At 44.1% G+C, this 20,543-nt stretch overlaps 1 protein-coding gene across 10 annotated transcripts in view; it reads right to left on the bottom strand.

Annotated features, from left to right (window-relative positions):
• Window positions 1-6,192: 6,192 nt before the first annotated feature.
• LOC122929100 overlaps window positions 6,193-20,543 on the bottom strand; it is a 66,808-nt gene continuing 52,457 nt past the window's right edge. For 8 of the 10 annotated variants that reach the window (XM_044282558.1, XM_044282559.1, XM_044282562.1 and 5 more), the window contains 2 exons: window positions 11,369-11,450; window positions 6,193-8,360 (listed from right to left, as the gene is read on the bottom strand). In XM_044282558.1, coding sequence (XP_044138493.1) covers window positions 8,309-8,360; window positions 11,369-11,450 — 134 coding nt within the window. In that variant the 3' untranslated portion in view covers window positions 6,193-8,308. Of the gene's footprint in view, window positions 8,361-11,368; window positions 11,451-15,575; window positions 15,628-20,543 lie in introns of those variants that run through there. The other 2 variants (XM_044282560.1, XM_044282561.1) reach the window with 2 other exon arrangements.

Genomic DNA, 20,543 nt, shown 5'->3' with positions numbered 1-20,543 from the left:
AGTTTCCAGTCCTTATTCCGGTGGTGTCCCCTTTTCCCTCCTATGATCGGTGTGGCGTTTTCCTCCCACACACGAGAGTGACAGCTGAGTGGTGATGCGGCCTTATTAATTCTGTGTGTCACGGTGCTCCTACCTGGATACCACCGCTCCCCAGGATTAGGCTCCGAAGCAATAAAGAGGAGAGTAATGGTTGGTGGAGTAAGAGTCCAGACTTGATAAAAGTTTAACAGTTTTATTTGAATAAACTTACATCCAGACAATATTTGGTCTTTCTCTTGGCTCCAGCAGGTTTTAGGGGTAAACTGGCAGGCAAAATTGCATACCTCGCTTTCCCTGCTGTGCTAGACTCTGGTTTCAGTCTGATAGCTGGACTTTCTGACAGTTCTGGTACCCTTTGAGTGGGGTGCCTTTGGCTGTTGACCCCCTCGTAATACTCTGTAAACTGTAAGGAGTCAGGATTCTTTGCAAGCTGCTCCCTCTGGAAGACTCCTGCTGCAGGAGGGGGAGATCCCCTCACTGCGACATGTCTTCTCTCCTTCCAATTCTCAACTTCACTGTCACTATAGCTTCCTGCAATTACTCCCTTGGTAGGAAGCAGGACTAGCCCACTTCTGCCCAAAAGGAGGAGAATGGAATGGTAAGTTACATTGTATCTAAAGATCTGTTTCTGCTAGATACACTGCCACCTGCTGGACAACCAGACACAGTGCAAGTAATAAAAACACATAACAGTTACATAACAATATTATTAAGGCACAGTGTAGGAGGACCTGGAATAAATCCACAGATTATATTATTTGTTAGGTATTAGAGACAGTATCAGGGTGTAAGAACGGTAGTGCCCGCTCTGGGATAGTACACATCTATTATCACAAGTTTGTCCTTAGCTCCTTTTTTCTGTATCTTCCACCTCTTTTCCGCTTGCTCGTTGTCACATTGTGCTTACAACCACTTCTTAAAGCTAGCAGCGGTGGTTGCGTATGCTCAGTGCAGGGAAGCGGGCTTGCATATGTGGTGACTGGGATTGCAGGAGCCCGCACACATGCGCACCAGCATCCGTCCAGGCCACCTTGCATCAGTCTGTGCAAAACAGCTCCATGGCACGTGCAGAAGCATCCCACTGCGCCAAAGCAGCTAAGGAAAATGCTTTACTCGCAGCCAGAGGAACACACTTAGTACATAGGCAAACAACACGATGATGTCATCACAGTGCTGCTAGTAATTACTATTAATCAATAGTCACTGCTCTTACATCAATCAATAAATCATGTAGTGCCTCAGCCCTGAACAGGAGAGATTGGATAACCCCTTTAAGGCAAACCTGGCACACTGAAAATGCAGTGCAGTCTATAGGCAGCATGCTGTAGAGCAGATCAATCTATAGTTTTATGGGAAATGATTCAGTATAACTTGTGTTTCATTCGTTTAACGCCTTCTCAACATCCGTCGTACATCGAGTGAAGCAAGCACCATAGCCGCCGGGTGTCTACTGTATGAAACTGCAGCTAATGTCCGCGATCATCGGTAATGCCAACCGAGGACATTTAACCCCTCAGATGCTGTGGCTAAAACCTGCGCTTCTGGGTCAGGAGTGCTTTTTTCCAGCAAAGATTGGGGAAAGTGCCCTATTCTAATACTGAGCCTGAGTACTAGGTTTCCAGGCTCATTATTAGTATATTCAGGTTCAGGCCAGCAGATGGCAGCGCTAAACTCGGATATAGAAAATTCAATACAGAAGTTGTGTATCTGACGATTGCAAGTTGTGGTCCATTTGAGGAAAAAAATAGTTTTTAAAAATATAAAAAATCCACCCCCTTCTCTAAAATCAAAATCAAAATCAACAATTTAAAAAAATAACATAATGGGTGAAAAGGCCTGTACTGTTACAATATAAAAAATGTAGCCCATTTGGTGAATGGTGTAAAGCAGTGGGGCCCAACCATTTTTCGTCTGAGGGCCGCACTAGACTTGGTATAAATTTCGCGGGCCGGAACCAGGTAGCTTTACCAGAAAGAAATGCAAACGCTGTGAGGGGGCACGTGTGAGCATTACTACTGTGAAGAGGGCACATATCTGGCATAACAACTGTGAGGGGGCACATATCTGGGGATAACTACTGTGAGGAGGGCACATATCAGGATATAACTTCTGTGAGGAGGGCACATATCAGGGTATAACTACTATGAGCTGTGAGGAGGACACATATCAGGGCATAACTACTGTGAGGGGGCACTAGTGAGCATTACTACTGTGAGGGGGCACTAGTAAGCATTACTACTGTGAGGGGGCACATATCTGGGCATAACTACTGTGAGGGGGCACATATCAGGGTATAACTACTGTGAGGGGGCATGTGTAAGAATTACGTCTGTGAAGAGGGCACATATCTTGGCATTATTACTGTGAGGGGGCACATATCTGGGCATAACTACTGTGAGGGGGCATGTGTGAGCATTACATCTGTGAAGAGGGCGCATATCTTGGCATTATTACTGTGAGGGGGCATGTGATGTATACATGTGTGTAATGTATGTAGTGCAGTATGTGATGATCACACACTTCACTACATACATTACACACATGTATACATCACATACTGCGCTGTAACCTTCTTCTGCGGGTCTACCTTGATGTCTGGTCTTTAGGCTTCAGTCATATCCTCCACCGCCATGCTTGCGCCGTGTGCTTGACGCCACCAGGAGCTGGCCCCTCCTCCTTTCATCTCCCGCCAGCTTCTCCTACAGCAGGGCGCTTTAGTACCCGCCCAATCTTAACAATCAGGGGCGTAGCTATGGGCCCCAAAGCAAAAAAAATTATGGGCCCCCCCCTCCCGGATCTCCCACCCCCACATACCTATCGGACCTCCAACCCCTTCCAGAGCTCCCACCCAAACACCCCTCCAGGACCTCCCACCCTAACATCCCCACACCCCTCCCTAGATCCCCCTGTGTCGTCCACAGATCCCCCCCTTCAGTGTCGTCCACAGATCCCCCCCCCTTCAGTGTCGTCCACAGATCCCGCCTTCAGTGTCGTCCACAGACCCCCCCCGTGTCGTCCACAGATATCCCCTTTTCAGTGTCGTCCACAGATATCCCCTTTTCAGTGTCGTCCACAGATATCCCCTTTTCAGTGTCGTCCACAGACCCCCCCCGTGTCGTCCACAGATATCCCCTTTCAGTGTCGTCCACAGATATCCCCTTTTCAGTGTCGTCCACAGATATCCCCTTTTCAGTGTCGTCCACAGATATCCCCTTTTCAGTGTCGTCCACAGATATCCCCCTCTTCAGTGTCGTCCACAGATATCCCCCTCTTCAGTGTCGTCCACAGATATCCCCCTCTTCAGTGTCGTCCACAGATATCCCCCCCTCAGTGTCGTCCACAGATATCCCCCCCTCAGTGTCGTCCACAGATATCCCCCTCTCAGTGTCGTCCACAGATATCCCCCTCTTCAGTGTCGTCCACAGATATCCCCCTCTTCAGTGTCGTCCACAGATATCCCCCTCTTCAGTGTCGTCCACAGATATCCCCCCCTCAGTGTCGTCCACAGATATCCCCCCTCAGTGTCGTCCACAGATATCCCCCTCTTCAGTGTCGTCCACAGATATCCCCCTCTTCAGTGTCGTCCACAGATATCCCCCTCTTCAGTGTCGTCCACAGATATCCCCCTCTTCAGTGTCGTCCACAGATATCCCCCTCTTCAGTGTCGTCCACAGATATCCCCCCCCCCCACCCAGCGCCGCCTCCTAGCTAATTTATTCACTGCACTTGCCTCTGTTAAATTGAAGAGAAGCGCCGTAATCTCGCACAGGTGCACTGGCAGAGGCCAGGAAGATGGTGCATGTGCACTTCGATGCCTCTGCCAGTGCACCTCTGCGAGATTACGGCGCTTCTCTTCAATTTAACAGAGGCAAGTGCAGTGAATAAATTAGCTAGGAGGCGGCGCTGGGCGGGGAGATTGCAGGCGGAGGCAGCATTGCTTTGCTGCCTGCGCCGTTTGCAGCGCGCCTTGCGCTGATTAAGTCCGGTCACTGCGCGGGCCGCATAACACGGCCGTAGGTTGGCCATCACTGGTGTAAAGGAAAAATATATATAATATATATAAAAATGACCGATACATACTTTCTTTATCTCTCAAAAAATGTACTAAAAAGTGATCAAAAAGTGATACACACCCCTAAATAGTATTATCAAAAACTACAGATTGTCCTGTGAAAAATGAGCCCCCATACATCTCCGTAGACATAACTATAAAAATGTTATGGTGGTCAGAATATGGCGATTCATACTGATCTGGAGAATAAAGGCCACAGGTCAGTTTTACTACAAAGTGAACACTAAAAAAAAAAAACTTAAAACTGTGGCGGATTTTTTTTTTCCATCCAATTCCACCAGATTTTTTATTTAATTTTTATTTTTAGCTTCCCACTACATCCTAAGCAATATTAAATGGTTGGCTTAGACAGTACAACTTGTCACACAAAAAACAAGCCCTCATACGGCTGTGTGAAGGGAAAACTAAAAAAGTTATGGCTCTGGGAAGGTAGGGAGCGAAAAATGAAAACACAAAAATGGAAAATTGCCCGATCAGGAAAGGGTTGGGCTCAGGAGCGTAGCTATAGTGGGTGCAGAGGTAGCAGTCGCTACCGGGCCCAGGAGCCTGAGGCGGCCCAAAGACCCTTCTGCCGCATAAGAAGACACTGGCATTATAGAAAGTGCACGCTGGTCAAGTTACACCTCTGGCTGGAGGGAAGGGGTTGGGTCAGAATCTGGCATTTGGCGGCAGGGGAGGGTTAAATTTTTGCCTCGAGCAGCACGGAGGCCTATGTGCTTCCCTGCCCCTGGCCACAAAGCACTGAGGGAAGGGACCCAAGCTGAACTCTTGAACCAGGGCCCATAAGCCTTTAGCTACGCCCCTGGTTGGGCTGTTCTGTTGGCAGTGATTGGCAGCTATGCAGTCATCCAGGGAAGGATGCCAATCACCGATAGGACCATCCACTGGACTCCTAAGCCCAGAAGAAGCAAGAATTTAAATGGGTAAATGACAAATTATACAGAATTATATCCCACAAAACTATATACCAATCTGCTCAGTTCCTCCTTCTTTCAGCTCAGGCACCATGTTCAATGTGACCAGTTCCCTATAAAGGACTACGTTTCAATAAAACAAAAACAATTGAGAAATTGGAAATATATAAATATGACGCACAAAATATGGAAATACATTCTTGACTCTCAAGACCTGACATTAACACTGAGAAAAAGAAGAAAAGGCACCGGAGGTGCTCCAACACTGTTGAGCTTTGGGCATCATCAGCAGTAAACCTCAGTATCAAAGTACAGTACATTACAAGTCACTTCTAATATACAAAAAATATAATAATAATAATAAGTGCCTTTCTAATTTTTTCCACCATTTCAAGTTTTTCAATGACAAAATTTATAATATATATAATATATAGTAATACATATTATAATTAGACATGAGCGAATTTAATATTTTGAAATTCGTTCATACTTCGTTTGGTGGTAAAAGGTGAATTGCGTTATGGATTCTGTTACCACGGACCATAACGCAATTCTATGACGGAATGCATAATGGAATGAGGCTTAGAGGCTTTCTGTTATTCATTCCGTCATAGTAGAAGTCTATGGGCTGCATAACTAATCCGCCCCATTTCTATTATGCAGGGGAGTCCTCTCCTGCATAACGGGACGGATGCGTTTTGCAGCCCATAGACTTCTATTATGACAGAATGAATAACGGAATGCCTCTAAAGGCATTCTGTTATGCATTCCGTCATAGAATTGCATTATGGTCCGTGGTAACAGAATCCATAAAGCAATTCACCTTTTACCACCAAACAAAGCGTGAACGAATTTCTTAAGCGGAAATTCGCTCATCTCTAATTATAATTGAGTCGCTGGAGCTCTATTTTTTGCTGAGCACCAAATGTCCTATTTCACACAGCCATATAGTACCTGCAGACACCACAAGGGGGAGCTTAAGACAGGGGTGTAGCTATAGGGGTGCAGAAGTAGCAGTCGCTACCGGGCCCAGGAGCCTAAGGGGGCCCAAAGACCCTTGTGCTATATAAGAGGACACTGATATTATAGAAAGTACATGCTGGTCAACTTACACCTCTGGCTGAAAGGAAGAATTTGGATTGGGGGGGGGATGCTGTTTCAATTTTTTCCTCAGGTGGCACGAAGGCTATGTGTTTCCCTGTCCCTTGCCACAAAGTAGGGGGTCCAAGCTGAACTCTTGCACCAGGGCCCATGAGCCTTTAGCTACGCCCCTGGCTTAAGACCTTACTGTACACATCTCTCATCGAACTTCTAAATAAATCTGTATGCATCAAGCTCCTAAGCTCCCCCTAGTGGTGGTTGCAAGCTGCTAGAAAGTTATTATTTAAATCTATGTAACATTAGAAAACTATCAGAAGAAAATAAAACTACATAGATTTACACCGACAACATGGCATTTAGGTTTAGCAAGTGGTTAAAAAAGCATTACGAATGTTTCAACAATTTTGTAATGCGTGTAGTAAATGCAAAAATAAATATGTGATTTGTAGAGTGAGGGCTCAGCAGCCATTTTTATCTCCTAAGAGCTATTGTATGGTCACAAATTCACAGACACCCGAGAGCAGTAAACTACATTAGCACCTCTTACCAATGTGACTATATACTCGTATTACTGGCTTATTTGCTTTCTTAGTTTTAAAAGCAGGTAATACAATGTTTTGAAGTTAAACCTGCAATAATGATTTCTGCCACTAGAGGCCTCTGTAGTGGTGCAGAAATGGAAGACTGTAAGAAAGGGCCGATTACAGGAAGTGTGTCAGTGTGTGGCTCAGGCACATGGCAGACAGGAGTCCCCTGTATTGTGTAGAGCAAAGAATAAGGCTGGAAGGCAGGATAGGGGTGACACCAATAAGGAAGAGGCGAGAAAAGGCTAATTTACCACAAAGGTGGGCAGATTAAGTGCTTTCCAAGGGCTGGAGTTTAAGTGTCACTAATTTTATTGGTAACTATGGAATCCGTGGAATTTTATTACATGTCATAGTGTGATAACCTAAAAGTGGGAACCTGAGGAGGTTGTTGCATGAGCAAAGCTGGTTAAGACACATGGGGGCGGCCATTTCTGATTTCCTCCCCAGGGTGCTCACATATGAAATAAAAATGGAGGTTCTGCACACAAATGTACTGCTCCCGAGTGAACCACTGAAACAGGAGCTGGATGTAAACTCACAGGTGGGCTTTACTTGTCACAAACCTAGTAATACATTTCTGCTTCACGGAGGACAGTTCAAGCTTGGACGTTTCACATCTGCTCGGTACAATTCACAGAATTCTGAAGGGGTATTCTGGTTATAACAAGTTATCCCCTATCAAATCGGTGGGGGTCCTACTGATGGAAACCCCACCGATTATGAGAACAGTGTAGCCCCCTTGAAATGGACGGAGCATTAGAAATGTGTACTGCTGCTCCATTCATTTCAATGGCAGTGACGGAAATAGACGAGCACTGTACTCGGCTACCTCCGATGCTCCCATAGAAACTAATGGAGCGGTGGCCGCTGGGGCCCCCCACCAATCTGATAGTTATACCTTATCCTGTGAAATACCCCTTTAATGCTTTGCATCAACAGCTTGCATCAAACTGTGGTCCACGGTGGTGGTTCCTTCCCTTGCTCTCTATATCTCTGCCTGCCTTGTAGACCTGACAGGCCCTTAACGCTACACTAGGAAGGATTGCTCTCCACAACCCTGCTTAATCAGACAAAACACAGACAGTATTTATCCTAGTATCTGCTACCCTATCAAATCATCATCTATATACCACATATGCAATTAAAATATATTGACAACTCAAACAGTTCAAGTACTATTGTAACAATAGTGGAGTAAGTCCCATGTAAGAGAACTGAACCCAAAAATGTAGGGACAATTTCTTCAGCAGCTCTGGTAGAAACGGTTTTACCCTTTACTGCACTGCTAAGTGTTACTCCAATGATAACCATTCCTATTGTAATTTCTAAACATACACATTAATAAAAAGTGGCAATGAGCACTGCCATAAACTTATAAAATGCCTTCTACGGTATTTGATCTAATAGTCTAAAATATGTAAAAGAGTAACTACAAGCAAAAACTCTAAAACCAGTAACTTGGACATAGGGGGCTGTGGTGGAGTTCTCCTTCTACACATCAATAAAGACGGAATGAAGATCTGTTGAGGTGTTTCCAGCAGTCCAATCAAGTCACGTAGCTGAGATACAGGAGGCTGTTTGGTGGAGTCCTCCCTCTACACATGGATAACAATGGAACGAAGATCTTCAGATGTGTCTCCAGCAGTTCTAAAAATTCAAAATGATTATTATTAAGCACAAAACACCAGGGAAGTTATTAAAACTCTAGAAATTGGAATACAAAAGTCATACATTTTGTCTCAAGTGCAATGTGACAAAATTTGCATCTTTTTAGACACCCTCAGCACTTTTCCAAAAAATGGGCTTTGCATGGGCAGGAGGAGGTGGGTTGCAGACGGGACCCTCATAGGCAAGCTCATTAGAAATGTATCTAAACTTTCACTTTAATTTTATTAACATCTATAATCCATATTTGTAATATACTTTTTTATCTTATTTTTGCTTTTCCTAGTGAAATAGGCACCTGAAGCTCCTTTCACCCGTAAACCGCTGTGTATGGGAGTACAGACTCCACTGCGGCCAAACTGAGTGCTGTACAGGCAGGGGCATACTGTACGTTGCCGCTAGGGATGAGTGAAACATCCGAAGTCGATTCGCATGATACTTCATTTGAATACTGTATGGAGCAAGCGCTCCGTACAGTATTAGGGTTCATGCACACGAATGTATTTTCTATCCGCTTCCATTCCGTATTTTTTTGTGGACCATATGCAGAACCATTCACTTCAATGAGTCCGCAAAAACAACGGAAGGTACTCCGTGTGCATTCCTTTTCGTATTTCCGTTCTGCAAAAAAGTAGTGCATGTCCTATTAATGTCCGCAAATCACGGTCCGAAGCCCCATTCAAGTCAATGGGTCCGCAAAAAGTACGGAACGCACACGGAACACATCCGTATGTTATTCGTATTTCATCCGTATTTTGCAGATCCATACTGTAGAAATGCTATGCCCAGTCTATATAGCTCATGTGTTTGGTGATTAATAAGTTACTGTTTCAGTTTCCGATCTGCAAAAAAACGATCGCATACGGAAACCATACGGATATTATTTGTGGAATAGTGGAACGGAAGAGGACTTAAATCAGAGAAAAAAAACCTCAGATACGGAACAACGGATCCGTAAAAAAAAGGACCGCAAAACAACAACGGTCGTGTGCATGAGCCCTTAGAATGTATTGGCTCCTATGAGCCGAAGTTATTACCAAGTGGTACCTTGGAACCGAACCCGAGTTCGGGAAATGTTTTTTTACAGTAAAAATTGATTTATGAAATTATGCGAAGTCTCGCGAGACTTAGTGAAGTAATAACTTCGGCTCATAGGAGCCAATACATTCTAATACTGTGCGGAGCGCTCGCTCTATACAGTATTCAAACTAAGTATTATACGAATCGACTTTGGATGTTTCATCTGAAGTCAATTCTCTCATCCCTAGTTGCCGCCCCTTCCAGTTCCAGCGTTGCTCTTCTCAAGCATGACATCGAGGTGTCTGAAAATGTTTAAGGACAAAACAACGAACAATTATTACAAAAACCTCTGGAGATGTTTGACCCGTCAGCTGCTGCCCTGCACTTGCGGCGCTCTGCTAATAGCCTGCATTCCACATTGGTACAGCGGAGTGGAGGAAGCTTAGGGTAGGAGCTGACATAAGACATCACTCTCCTGCCTGTGCCCACTCTGCTAAAACCTCAAATGTTGAGGGATTCACCAGGGAGCCAGCGGAGGTGACGGGTCAAACACCTCCAGAGGTTAGGGTCACAGTCTTTAAACACTTCCAGGCACCTTCATGCCAGCCTTGAGAAGAACAGCGTTGGTCCTGGCATCTGAGGGATTAAACGAGGGGGGCGGTGCAATCGCAGCCACCCGTCATTGCACCCGCTCCATACAATGGAAAGCGATTCCCGATTAAGTAATTTGTAACAAATGGAATTTCTTGTCAAAGTTCGTCGAAGCAGTCAAATGGAATTTTTCAAAACTTTGCTTATCTCTAATGACAGTGTCTGCTCCACAGGACTAGCACGTAAGAAATGTGGCTCCCAAAACTATAGACCTGAAAGTTTAACTTCTTGTGGGCAAAAGTCTTGAAGGTTTCTCAATGATAATAAACTTATCACCCAGCTTCAACAGGGGTTTATGAAGGACCAGCTTCAACAGGGGTTTATGAAGGACCAGCTTCAACAGGGGTTTATGAAGGACCGGTCCTGTCAAACTAATCTGATCAACTTCAAGGTAGAGGTAAGTTCCAGATTGGACCAGGGTAAGGCTGTGGATATTGTGTATGTGGACATAAGGTTAGTAGATAAAATAATAAAATATTGGGACTAGGGGAGAATATGTGTTACAAGGCTTTGGGGGTTCTCTGAGTTATTTTTTTGTTCTTTGTATGTTTCTAACTAATCAAATGTAAGGGCTTTACAATGCACATACTTTATCTGCAGTGGCTCCTTTCTCGGATTTCACTGAGGGTCGCATGACCTGTGATGTCAGCATCCCTCCCTGCTCTGATAATGTCTGGTACACAAGCCTGAGAAAGCAAGTCTGTGTCTGTTCTGGCCACGCCACCTGCTGCTGTCGGCCCTGTGTCTCCCTCCCACTGGATTGTTTAGGAAACTTTAACCCCTTTAACAGCACACACTCAGGGTTGGTGGCTTTGCACAGCAGCTGCAGGCAGTGAAGAGACACAGGATCTGCCCTTCTTAACCTGCAGACACATAGCTGGAAGACTGGAGGAGTTCTGCAGAGCATTGCACAAGAACAGGTAGTGGGAAGATCCTGTGTGTATCAGCAGTGTCATTGTACAGCTGGGACTTGTAGTCCTACACATACAACATGCTGCTGAGTATCCCAGCAGTCAGACATGTCACTCAGGGCAGCACTTTTACTCAATCACTTTGCAGAGCAGGGGGGGGGGGGGGCACAAGTATTCATGAGGAAAACTTCAGAGATTGTTGTTATTGCAGGTAAACAAAGGGCCAGAAGAAAATCTGGAAAATTAAGAAATATATTTTTTTTTGCTTAAAACTTGCTTAGCTTATGTATATATGGCTGACCATCAGATTTACAGTGCTATATTTAATTATTTCCATAACTCGTAACAGCAATTTATGGCAAAGCAAAACTAACTTCAAAAATTCCCCCCATGATGGTAAGGACTTACTCTTGCAATGGCTTTTTTACTCGGTGGAAAATTTTCTCTCTAAGGCCAAGCAGAGATGAGCAGACTGATAGGACTGTGTGAGCTAAAAAACAAATTTTTATCAGCTTTGTTTTAATCATTGCAATTAGTGTTATGCGAGTCGGGTTTGGATTGCTTTACAATAAGGCTGCTTTCACACTAGCGTTCGGGTGTCCGCTCGTGAGCTCCGTTTGAAGGGGCTCACGAGCGGACCCGAACGCAGCCGTCCAGCCCTGATGCAGTCTGAATGGAGCGGATCCGCTCAGACTGCATCAGTCTGGCGGCGTTCAGCCTCCGCTCCACTCGCCTCCGCACGGACAGGCGGACAGCTGAACGCTGCTTGCAGCGTTCGGGTGTCCGCCTGGCCGTGCGGAGGCGTACGGATCCGTCCAGACTTACAATGTAAGTCAATGGGGACGGATCCGTTTGAAGATGCCACAATATGGCTCAATCTTCAAGCGGATCCGTCCCCCATTGACTTTACATTGAAAGTCTGGACGGATCCGTCCGAGGCTATTTTCACACTTAGCTTTTTTTTGCCATTTTAATGCAGACGGATCCGTACTGAACGGAGCCTCCGTCTGCATTAATATGATCGGATCCGTTCAGAACGGATCCGATCGAACGCTAGTGTGAAAGTAGCCTAATTACAATCAATCTCTCTAAGTGTAAGCAGAGGAATTAACGGCAATCAAAGCACAGAATAAGAACTTCAGAACTCCAGCATAGCATCAATTCGCTACAAACAGCACTCACAACATTATGTAAAAAGTGCACGGATTTCGTTTGCATGTTTTATGAAGATCATCTCACTACCAAGGCAATAATGTCTCTTTAGTTCCACCTACTGGGGGGTAAAGCCTCATTCACACGTCCGTGCTCAAATCCGTGAGCAAGTGGTCAGTGATGCGTCTGTGAAGCTGTCCGTGAAGGATCCGTGTTGGGTCTGTGTATACGTTTTTTGCTGTCCGTGTTGCATCTGTATTTCACTGACACTGAACAGCTGAAAAGTAATTTTCAAAGCATCTCTTGATCCGTGAAACAGGGGATTGCATCCGTGTTACATCCGTGATTTTCACCGACCCATAAGACTATAATGGACGTTCATGCTAAAAACACTGACCCACGGACCGTGCTAAAACACTAATGTGTGAATACACACATTAAAATGAATGGGACATGTGCTGTCCGTGGAGAACACGTACAGTACACGTCTGTGAAACACTGACGAGTGAATGAGGCTTAACTAGTGGTTACTGAAACGTCCAACCTTGAGTCAAAAATTTGGAGAAATCCATTTCTCCGTATTTTTGTGTGAAGATTGGTACATCCGATCCAGGTGTTATCCGTGGTTCTGGGAATTACCCACTGGTGAACTGGGCTTGTGCTTTATATTTACACCACCTTGAGTGTATTGCAACCGCTAAGCTCTTGTGCCCTATATGAGGTTTGTGTCTGATCAGCATTGATGTCGTGTGACTTCATCTGTTTAAAGAGGAGGTGGCGCTCAATGCGAGTGCTACTTCGTCTTAATTACACAGCCCATCGTATTGAAAGTGCAGTGTATGAATGGAGCAAGTACTTGTAATTACATTACACCGCGGCGCCAAGGGAGGCGACGCGTAAGAGGAAGCAGTGCTCGCAAAACAGCGGAGGTGTCAGGTGTCGGACAACCACCAATTAAATATAAACAGGCTGCACAACCGCTGTAAGGAATATCCTTTTTACTTTGATATACAGTTGGCGATTATTTTGGGGGTCACATTTTTGTGTTTGTCGGTGATGTAATGTGTCCTTGGGCATTAGGTCAGGTTTGATAGGTAATCTTTTTATTATTAGTAGATGTATATTGTATTTCTTATTGGGATAAGCAATTATGCTTCATTTTAACTCTCCTGTGGCTTTACCATTAGTATGCGACCTCATTTATTATACTGGGTCAATTTTCATGTTACTTTCTTTCATTTGCTATATTAGTGTGGAATTGTCTTCTATACGAATTTCAGGAAAATAGTTATTTGCCGCAAAGCCGAATTTCCTCACGCTTGGTGGTAACTAATCAATTTTCCCTGAAATGGCGGTAACCCCCCCCCCCCCCAAAAAAAAATATACAGACTTACCTCTGCAGTGTCCCACTCCGTGTTGGAAGTGGGCCCCTTAAATCTCATGTATGTCATCCTATGCCATTGTATTTTTATTATTATTTATGTATTTCTATGTATTTTCTGCAAATTTCTTAAAACAGGCTGGTAGTTGCATCCATTCACCACTAGGTGGTTCTGGCACTATATATATATATACCATAGGGTGTGTCAGTTCTGTGTAGAAGGAAGGAAGTTAGCTGAGGAGTAAGGAGAGAGGTAGTGATGCATGAGGAGCAGGAGAAGAAAAGTCCAATATGTAGCTGCTATCTTAGCCCCTTGGCCCTGGCCAAGCTGAGGGAGTGGGAAGAACATCCTTACAGCTACCTAGCACAGACCAGAGTAAATTGTGGATATAGAGAAAGTCTAGTGGAGATAGAAGCAGCATTAGCTTATAGGACTACACAGCACCAGTGACCGGGAGAAGCCTAAAAGCACCTGGACACAGCCGGACGACTAGGAGCAAAGTTGTCGATTACCACATGCCTCTATGGACAATGTACATATAGTGAGATTGAGGCACACTGATTTTAAGTGTTGCAATTCAAAGTATTTATTTAGTTTCACAGTAGTTTCATCCAATTGCCCAATATATGGAAGAAGATAAAGAACTAGCTGACTGCCTCAATGAATACCTCTGTTCAGTTTTTACAAAGGAAAATGAAGGAGAAGGACCTCAGTTAGGAAGGAAGACTAATGAATCTTTTGATTCATGTGTCTCTACAGAGGAAGAGGTTCTAAGTCAGCTGTCTAAAATTAATACAAATAAGTCACAGGGGCCTGATGGGATACACCTAAAGCTATTAAAAGAGCTCAGCGGTGAACTAGCAAAACCATTAACAGATTTATTTAACCAATCACTGGTAACAGGAGTCGTCCCAGAAGATTGGAAATTAGCAAATGTTGTGCCCATTCACAAGAAAGGTAGTAGGGAGGAATCGGGCAACTATAGGCCAGTAAGCCTGACATCAATAGTGGGGAAATTATTGGAAACCATACTTTAGGAGAGGATTGTGGAACATCTAAAATCCCATGCATTGAAAGATGAAAAACAGCATGTGTTTACTTCAGGGAGATCATGTCAAACTAATCTTATTGATTTTTTTGATTGGGTGACTAAAATAATAGATGGAGGAGGTGCAGTAGACATCGCTTATCTAGACTTTAGTAAGGCTTTTGATACTGTCCCACATAGAAGGCTTATCCATAAAGTGCAGTTTTTGGGCTTGGACTCTCATATTGTTGAATGGATTAGGCAGTGGCTGAGGGACAGACAACAGAGGGTTGTAGTCAAATGAGTATATTCAGACCAAGGTCTTGTTACCAGTGGGGTACCTCAGGGATCTGTTCTGGGACCCATATTGTTTAATATCTTTATCAGCGAAATGGCCTCAGTGGTAAGGTGTGTCTTTTTGCTGATGACACAAAGATTTGTAACAGGGTTGATGTTCCTGGAGGGATACACCAAATGGAAAAGGATTTAGGAAAACTAGAGGAATGGTCAAAAATCTGGCAACTAAACTTTAATGTTAATAAGTGCAAGATAATGCACCTGGGGCGTAAAAACCCAAGAGCAGAATATAAAATCAGTGATACAGTCCTAACCTCAGTATCTGAGGAAAGGGATTTAGGGATCATTATTTCAGAAGACTTAAAGGTAGGCAGACAATGTCATAGAGCAGCAGGAAATGCTAGCAGAATGCTTAGGTGTATAGGGAGTGGAATTACCAGTAGAAAGAGGGAGGCGCTCATGCCGCTCTACAGAGCACTAGTGAGACCTCATTTGGAGTATTGTGCTAAGTACTGGAGACCATAATGGATCTATTTGTTATAAATATTGGGCACCTATATAAGGGTGCATGCGGTCCATACTGATTATATGTTAATAACAGACAGTATATAGACAAGCGCAGACGCCTTTCCACAGCCAATGTGGACAAGCTCACGTTTATTAAAATGAACCAGGCATGGATCCCTCAGGACTTGTCCGTACCTTGTGCAGAATAGACATGTATACCGGCCTTACCCAGCCATTGTTATACTCCAGCGCACTTGTTCATTGTTGTATTTTTTATATGTCATACTCTTTCGGAGAGTACCCTAATTTAAACAAAAAAATTAATAAATATTAAAACCAAAAAACAGTGTTGGCTACCTCCTCCTCCACCTACACCGCTATGTCCACCGCCTTCTCAACCTACTACTCCATATGGACCTCCACCTCCTAGATAAAGATTATTATTTAAATTTTTACGTATTTTATTTTATTTAAGTCATTTCACTAATTTGTGTGATACATTGTCGGGTGACATATCCCAAATTTTTGGCTGTGATATACCCCTGCTCTACATTGTGGACAGGGAAATAAATTTCACTAATTTGTTTAATACATTGTCAGGTGACATTCACCAATTTTTGGCTGTGATATACCCCTGATTTACATATTGGACAAGGAAATACATTTCACTAATTCGTCTGTTACATTGTTGGGTGACAAATGCTCCTCTTTTGCGCTAGAAAGTACATTTGCGGCCTACACTGCATTTAGGGCAGTACGAATGGTGAGGCCAGAACAAGTACAGGCGATAGTAGATTGGGTGGCTGACAGTGCCTCCAGTTCCTTCACATTGTCCCCCACCCAGTCTCCTGCTGAAAGATCAGAGTTGGCACCTACAGTCCATGGCCATCAGTCTTTCACCTAACCCCTTTGCAAATCAGCCAAGCAGTCTGAGCCCCAAGTCATGCAGCAGTCTCTTCTGCTTTTTGATGACTCTGCTGGCAGGGTTTCCGTGGGCCATCCACATAGCCCTGTACCGAAAGTGGAAGAGATTGAGTGCACTGATGCCCAACCACTTATGTTTCAGGATGAGGACATGGGAGGACCATCGCAGCACGTCTCTGATGATGACGAAACACAGGTACAAACTGCTGCAGCTTTCTGCAGTCTGCAGACCGACAAGGAGGGCAGGGGTAAAGAGTGGGTGGAAGATGATGTGGAGGATGATGAGGTATTAGACCCCACATGGAATCAAGGTCATGCGAGTGACGTGTGCAGTTTGGAGGAAGAGGCGGTGGTCGCACAGAGCCACCAGCACAGCAGAAGAGGGAGCAGGGTGCAAAAGCGTCTTAAATTCTTGGGTGACATTTTACCAGTTTTGCCGTGAATAAACCCCTGCTCTGCATAGATGACAGGGACCGAAATTTAAAAAAATCGTCTGTTCCATTGGTGGGTGACATTAACCCATTTTTGCCGATGAAAAACCCCTGCTCTGCATAGGTGACAGGGACTTAAATTTCTAAAATCCATCTTTAATTGACGCGCGCCCCCTCCTTTCATTCGATCCTTCCGCTTTAATAACTTGTCCCACATTTCAGCTCGATCACATTGCAGCTATTGACCTTCCTTGGATGTGGTCTCTTTCTCATGCTCCCTCTCCGGCGTGGAACCCTGATTCGCCGCTACCCGTGATCAACATGGTAGGCGCAAGAATGTTTTCAAATCCAAAATACCCCAGTGACATTCCCTATAATTTTTTATTAATCATTCCAATAACAGGGCATCTTAAGAGTCCTGTATTGTTATTTATCGTCACTACCTTCATGAGTCAGGAGTGGGTAATTGCCGCGCGCCCCCTCCTTTACTTGGAAGCTTCTGCTTCTATAATTTATCCTACATTTCCGCTCGATCACATTTAATTTCATCAATTGACCTCCCTTGGATGTGGTATCCCTTTCTCATGCTCCGGCATTGAACCCTGATTCCCCGTTAACCATGATCACCATGGTAGGCGCATAAAAGAACATCGAAAGTTGATAGAGAAAATATCCAATTGGATCGTGGACATCACGGGGAAGTGTGACATGGTGGAGCAGTATGTGTGCACACGCCTACACGTACTGAATGACGGGTCTGCCCCCTTCAACTTCTGGGTCTCCAAATTGGGCACATGGCCTGAGCTTGCCCTTTATGCCTTGGAGGTGCTGGCCTGCCCTGCAGCCAGTGTATTATCTGAACGTGTGTTTAGCACGGCAGGAGGGGGTTATCAAAGAGAAGCGCAGCTGCCAGTCCACAGCCAATGTGGACAAGCTCACATTCATTAAAATGACCCAGGCATGGATCCCACAGGACTTGTCCGTACGGTGTGCAGAATAGACATGTATACCGGCCTCACCCAGCCATTGTTGTACTCCAGCGTACTTTCTCTTTGTTTTATTTATTATATTTCCCATTGTTGTGGGGTCTTCCCAAATTGAAACAAAAAAATATAAATAATAAAATAAAAAACAAAAAACAGTGTTGGCTACCTCCTCCTCCTCCACCACCTCTTCGACCTACACCGCCACATCCGCCTCCTCCACCTCCCCCTTTCTAGATCAAGATTATTATTTTTTATTTTTACATATTTTATGTTATTTGAAGTCATTTCCCTATCCCCATTTGTTTGCAGAGCACTTGACATGCTCTTAACCACATTTTGCTGCCATTTGCAGCCCTCTAGCCATTTCCATGACTTTTTTAGAGCCATTTTAGTGCTCCAAAGTTCGGGTCCCCATTGACTTCAATGGGGTTCAGGGTCAAGTTCGGGTCCCGAACTCAAACTTTTTTGTGAGGTTCGGCCGAACCTGTCGAACCCGAACATCCAGTAGTCCGCTCAACACTAGTCGTATCTCTTGCATATCTAGCAACATTTTGGATTGTCATATATTTCTATATTACTGAACGTATATACCACAATTTCTTCAGTGTTTCAATTCCAGCTCATTTACAGTTGCAAGAAAAATGTGAACCCTTTGGAAGGATATGGATTTCTGCACAAATTGGTCATAAAATGTGATCTGATCTTCATCTAAGTCACAACAATAGACAATCACAGTCTGCTTAAACTAATAACACACAAAGAATTAAATGTTACCATGTTTTTATTGAACACACCATGTAAACATTCACAGTGCAGGTGGAAAAAGTATGTGAACCCTTGGATTTAATAACTGGTTGAACCTACTTTGGCAGCAAAAACTTCAACCAAACGTTTCCTGTAGTTGCAGATCAGACGTGCACAACGGTCAGGAGTAATGCTTCACCATTCCTATTTACAGAACTGTTTCAGTTCAGCAATATTCTTGGGATGTCTGGTGTGAATCGCTTTCTTGAGGTCATGCCACAGCATCTCAATCGGGTTGAGGTCAGGACTCTGACCGGGCCACTCCAGAAGGCGTATTTTCTTCTGTTTAAGCCATTCTGTTGTTGATTTACTTCTATGCTTTGGGTTGTTGTCCTGTTGCAACACCAATCTTCTGTTGAGCTTCAGCTAGTGGACAGATGGCCTTAAGTTCTCCTGCAAAATGTCTTGATAAACTTGGGAATTTATTTTTCCTTCGATGATAGCAATCCTTCCAACCCTGACGCAGCGAAGCAGCCCCAAACCATGATGCCCCCACCACCATACTTCACAGTTGGGGTGCTGATGTTGGTGTGCTGTGCCTCTTTTTCTCCACACATAGTGTTGTGCGTTTCTTCCGAACAACTCAACTTTGGTTTCATCTTTCCACAGAATATTTTGCCAGTACTGCTGTGGAACATCCAGGTGCTCTTGTGCAAACTGTAAACGTGCAGCAATGTTTTTTTTTGGACAGCAGTGGCTTCCTCTGTGGTGTCCTCCCATGAAATCCATTCTTGTTTAGTGTTTTACGTATCGTAGATTCGCTAACAGGGATGTTAGCATATGCCAGAGACTTTTGTAAGTCTTTAGCTGACACTCTAGGATTCTTCTTCACCTCATTGAGCAGTCTGCGCTGTGCTCTTGCAGTCATCTTTACAGGATGGCCACTCCTAGGGAGAGTAGCAGCAGGGCTGAACTTTCTCCATTTATAGACAGTTTGTCTTACCGTGGACTGATGAACAGCAAGGCTTTTGGAGATACTTTATAACCCTTTCCAGCTTTATGCAAGTCAACATTTCTTAATCGTAGGTCTTCTGACAGCTCTTTTGTGTGAGGCATCATTCACATCAGGCAATGCTTCTTGTGAAAAGCAAACCCAGAACTGGTGTGTGTTTTCTATAGGGCAGGGCAGATGTAACCAACACCTCCAATCTCATCTCATTGATTGGACTCCAGTTGGCTGACACCTCACTCCAATTAGCTCTTGGAGATGTCATTAGTCTAGGGTTCACATACTTTTTCCACCTGCACTGTGAATGTTTACATGGTGTGTTCAATAAAAACATGGTAACATTTAATTCTTTGTGTGTTATTAGTTTAAGCAGACTGTGATTGTCTATTGTTGTGACTTAGATGAAGATCAGATCACATTTTATGACCAATTTGTGCAGAAATCCCTATCATTCCAAAGGGTTCACATACTTTTTCTTGCAACTGTACATTATTGTATATTATTGCAGATAAAATGTGACCGCTGATGAAGGTCTAATGTGACCTAAACGTCCGGTCTAGAGATTCTGTTTGTACCTTGGAAACAAATATTGGGCAATTGGATGAAACTACTGTGAAACTAAATATATACTTTGAATTGCAACACTTAAAATCTGTGTGCCTCAATCTCACTATATGTACATTGGCTGCTCTCAGCCCTTGATTGGCACCAGAGCCTATTGAATAAAGTGCGGTTCTCCACTTCATCACATCTATGGACATTGTGGACCAGTTTTTCTAAAACCAAGCAGTGCAAACAATGGAGCAGAGGATTCATGCCTGCCATTAGTGAGACCGCCCTGTGGGTTGCCAAACAGAAGAATGAGTCATTATTATTTCCAGTATCTGACGGCTAGAGTGTGGACAAAGGGAGGACAGTTAGAAAGGAACTCTCTCATACCAGCCAAAGGAAAATCTCAATGCACCTATTGTCAAGCCTGTTACTAGGATTGTAGCTAAACCGATCATATGGGTTGTCACCCTTGCCATGTAAATGTACTGCACTAACTACTTCAAGAAAATTGATTAAGTAAAAAGTTCAGTTGTTTACAATCATTGACTCCTCATCCTTTCTACCACCTTTCT

This window comes from Bufo gargarizans, chromosome 2 (assembly GCF_014858855.1).
Source record: "Bufo gargarizans isolate SCDJY-AF-19 chromosome 2, ASM1485885v1, whole genome shotgun sequence".
Taxonomy (NCBI): Eukaryota; Metazoa; Chordata; class Amphibia; order Anura; family Bufonidae; genus Bufo; species Bufo gargarizans.
This window is presented reverse-complemented; position numbering and strand designations above follow the sequence as displayed.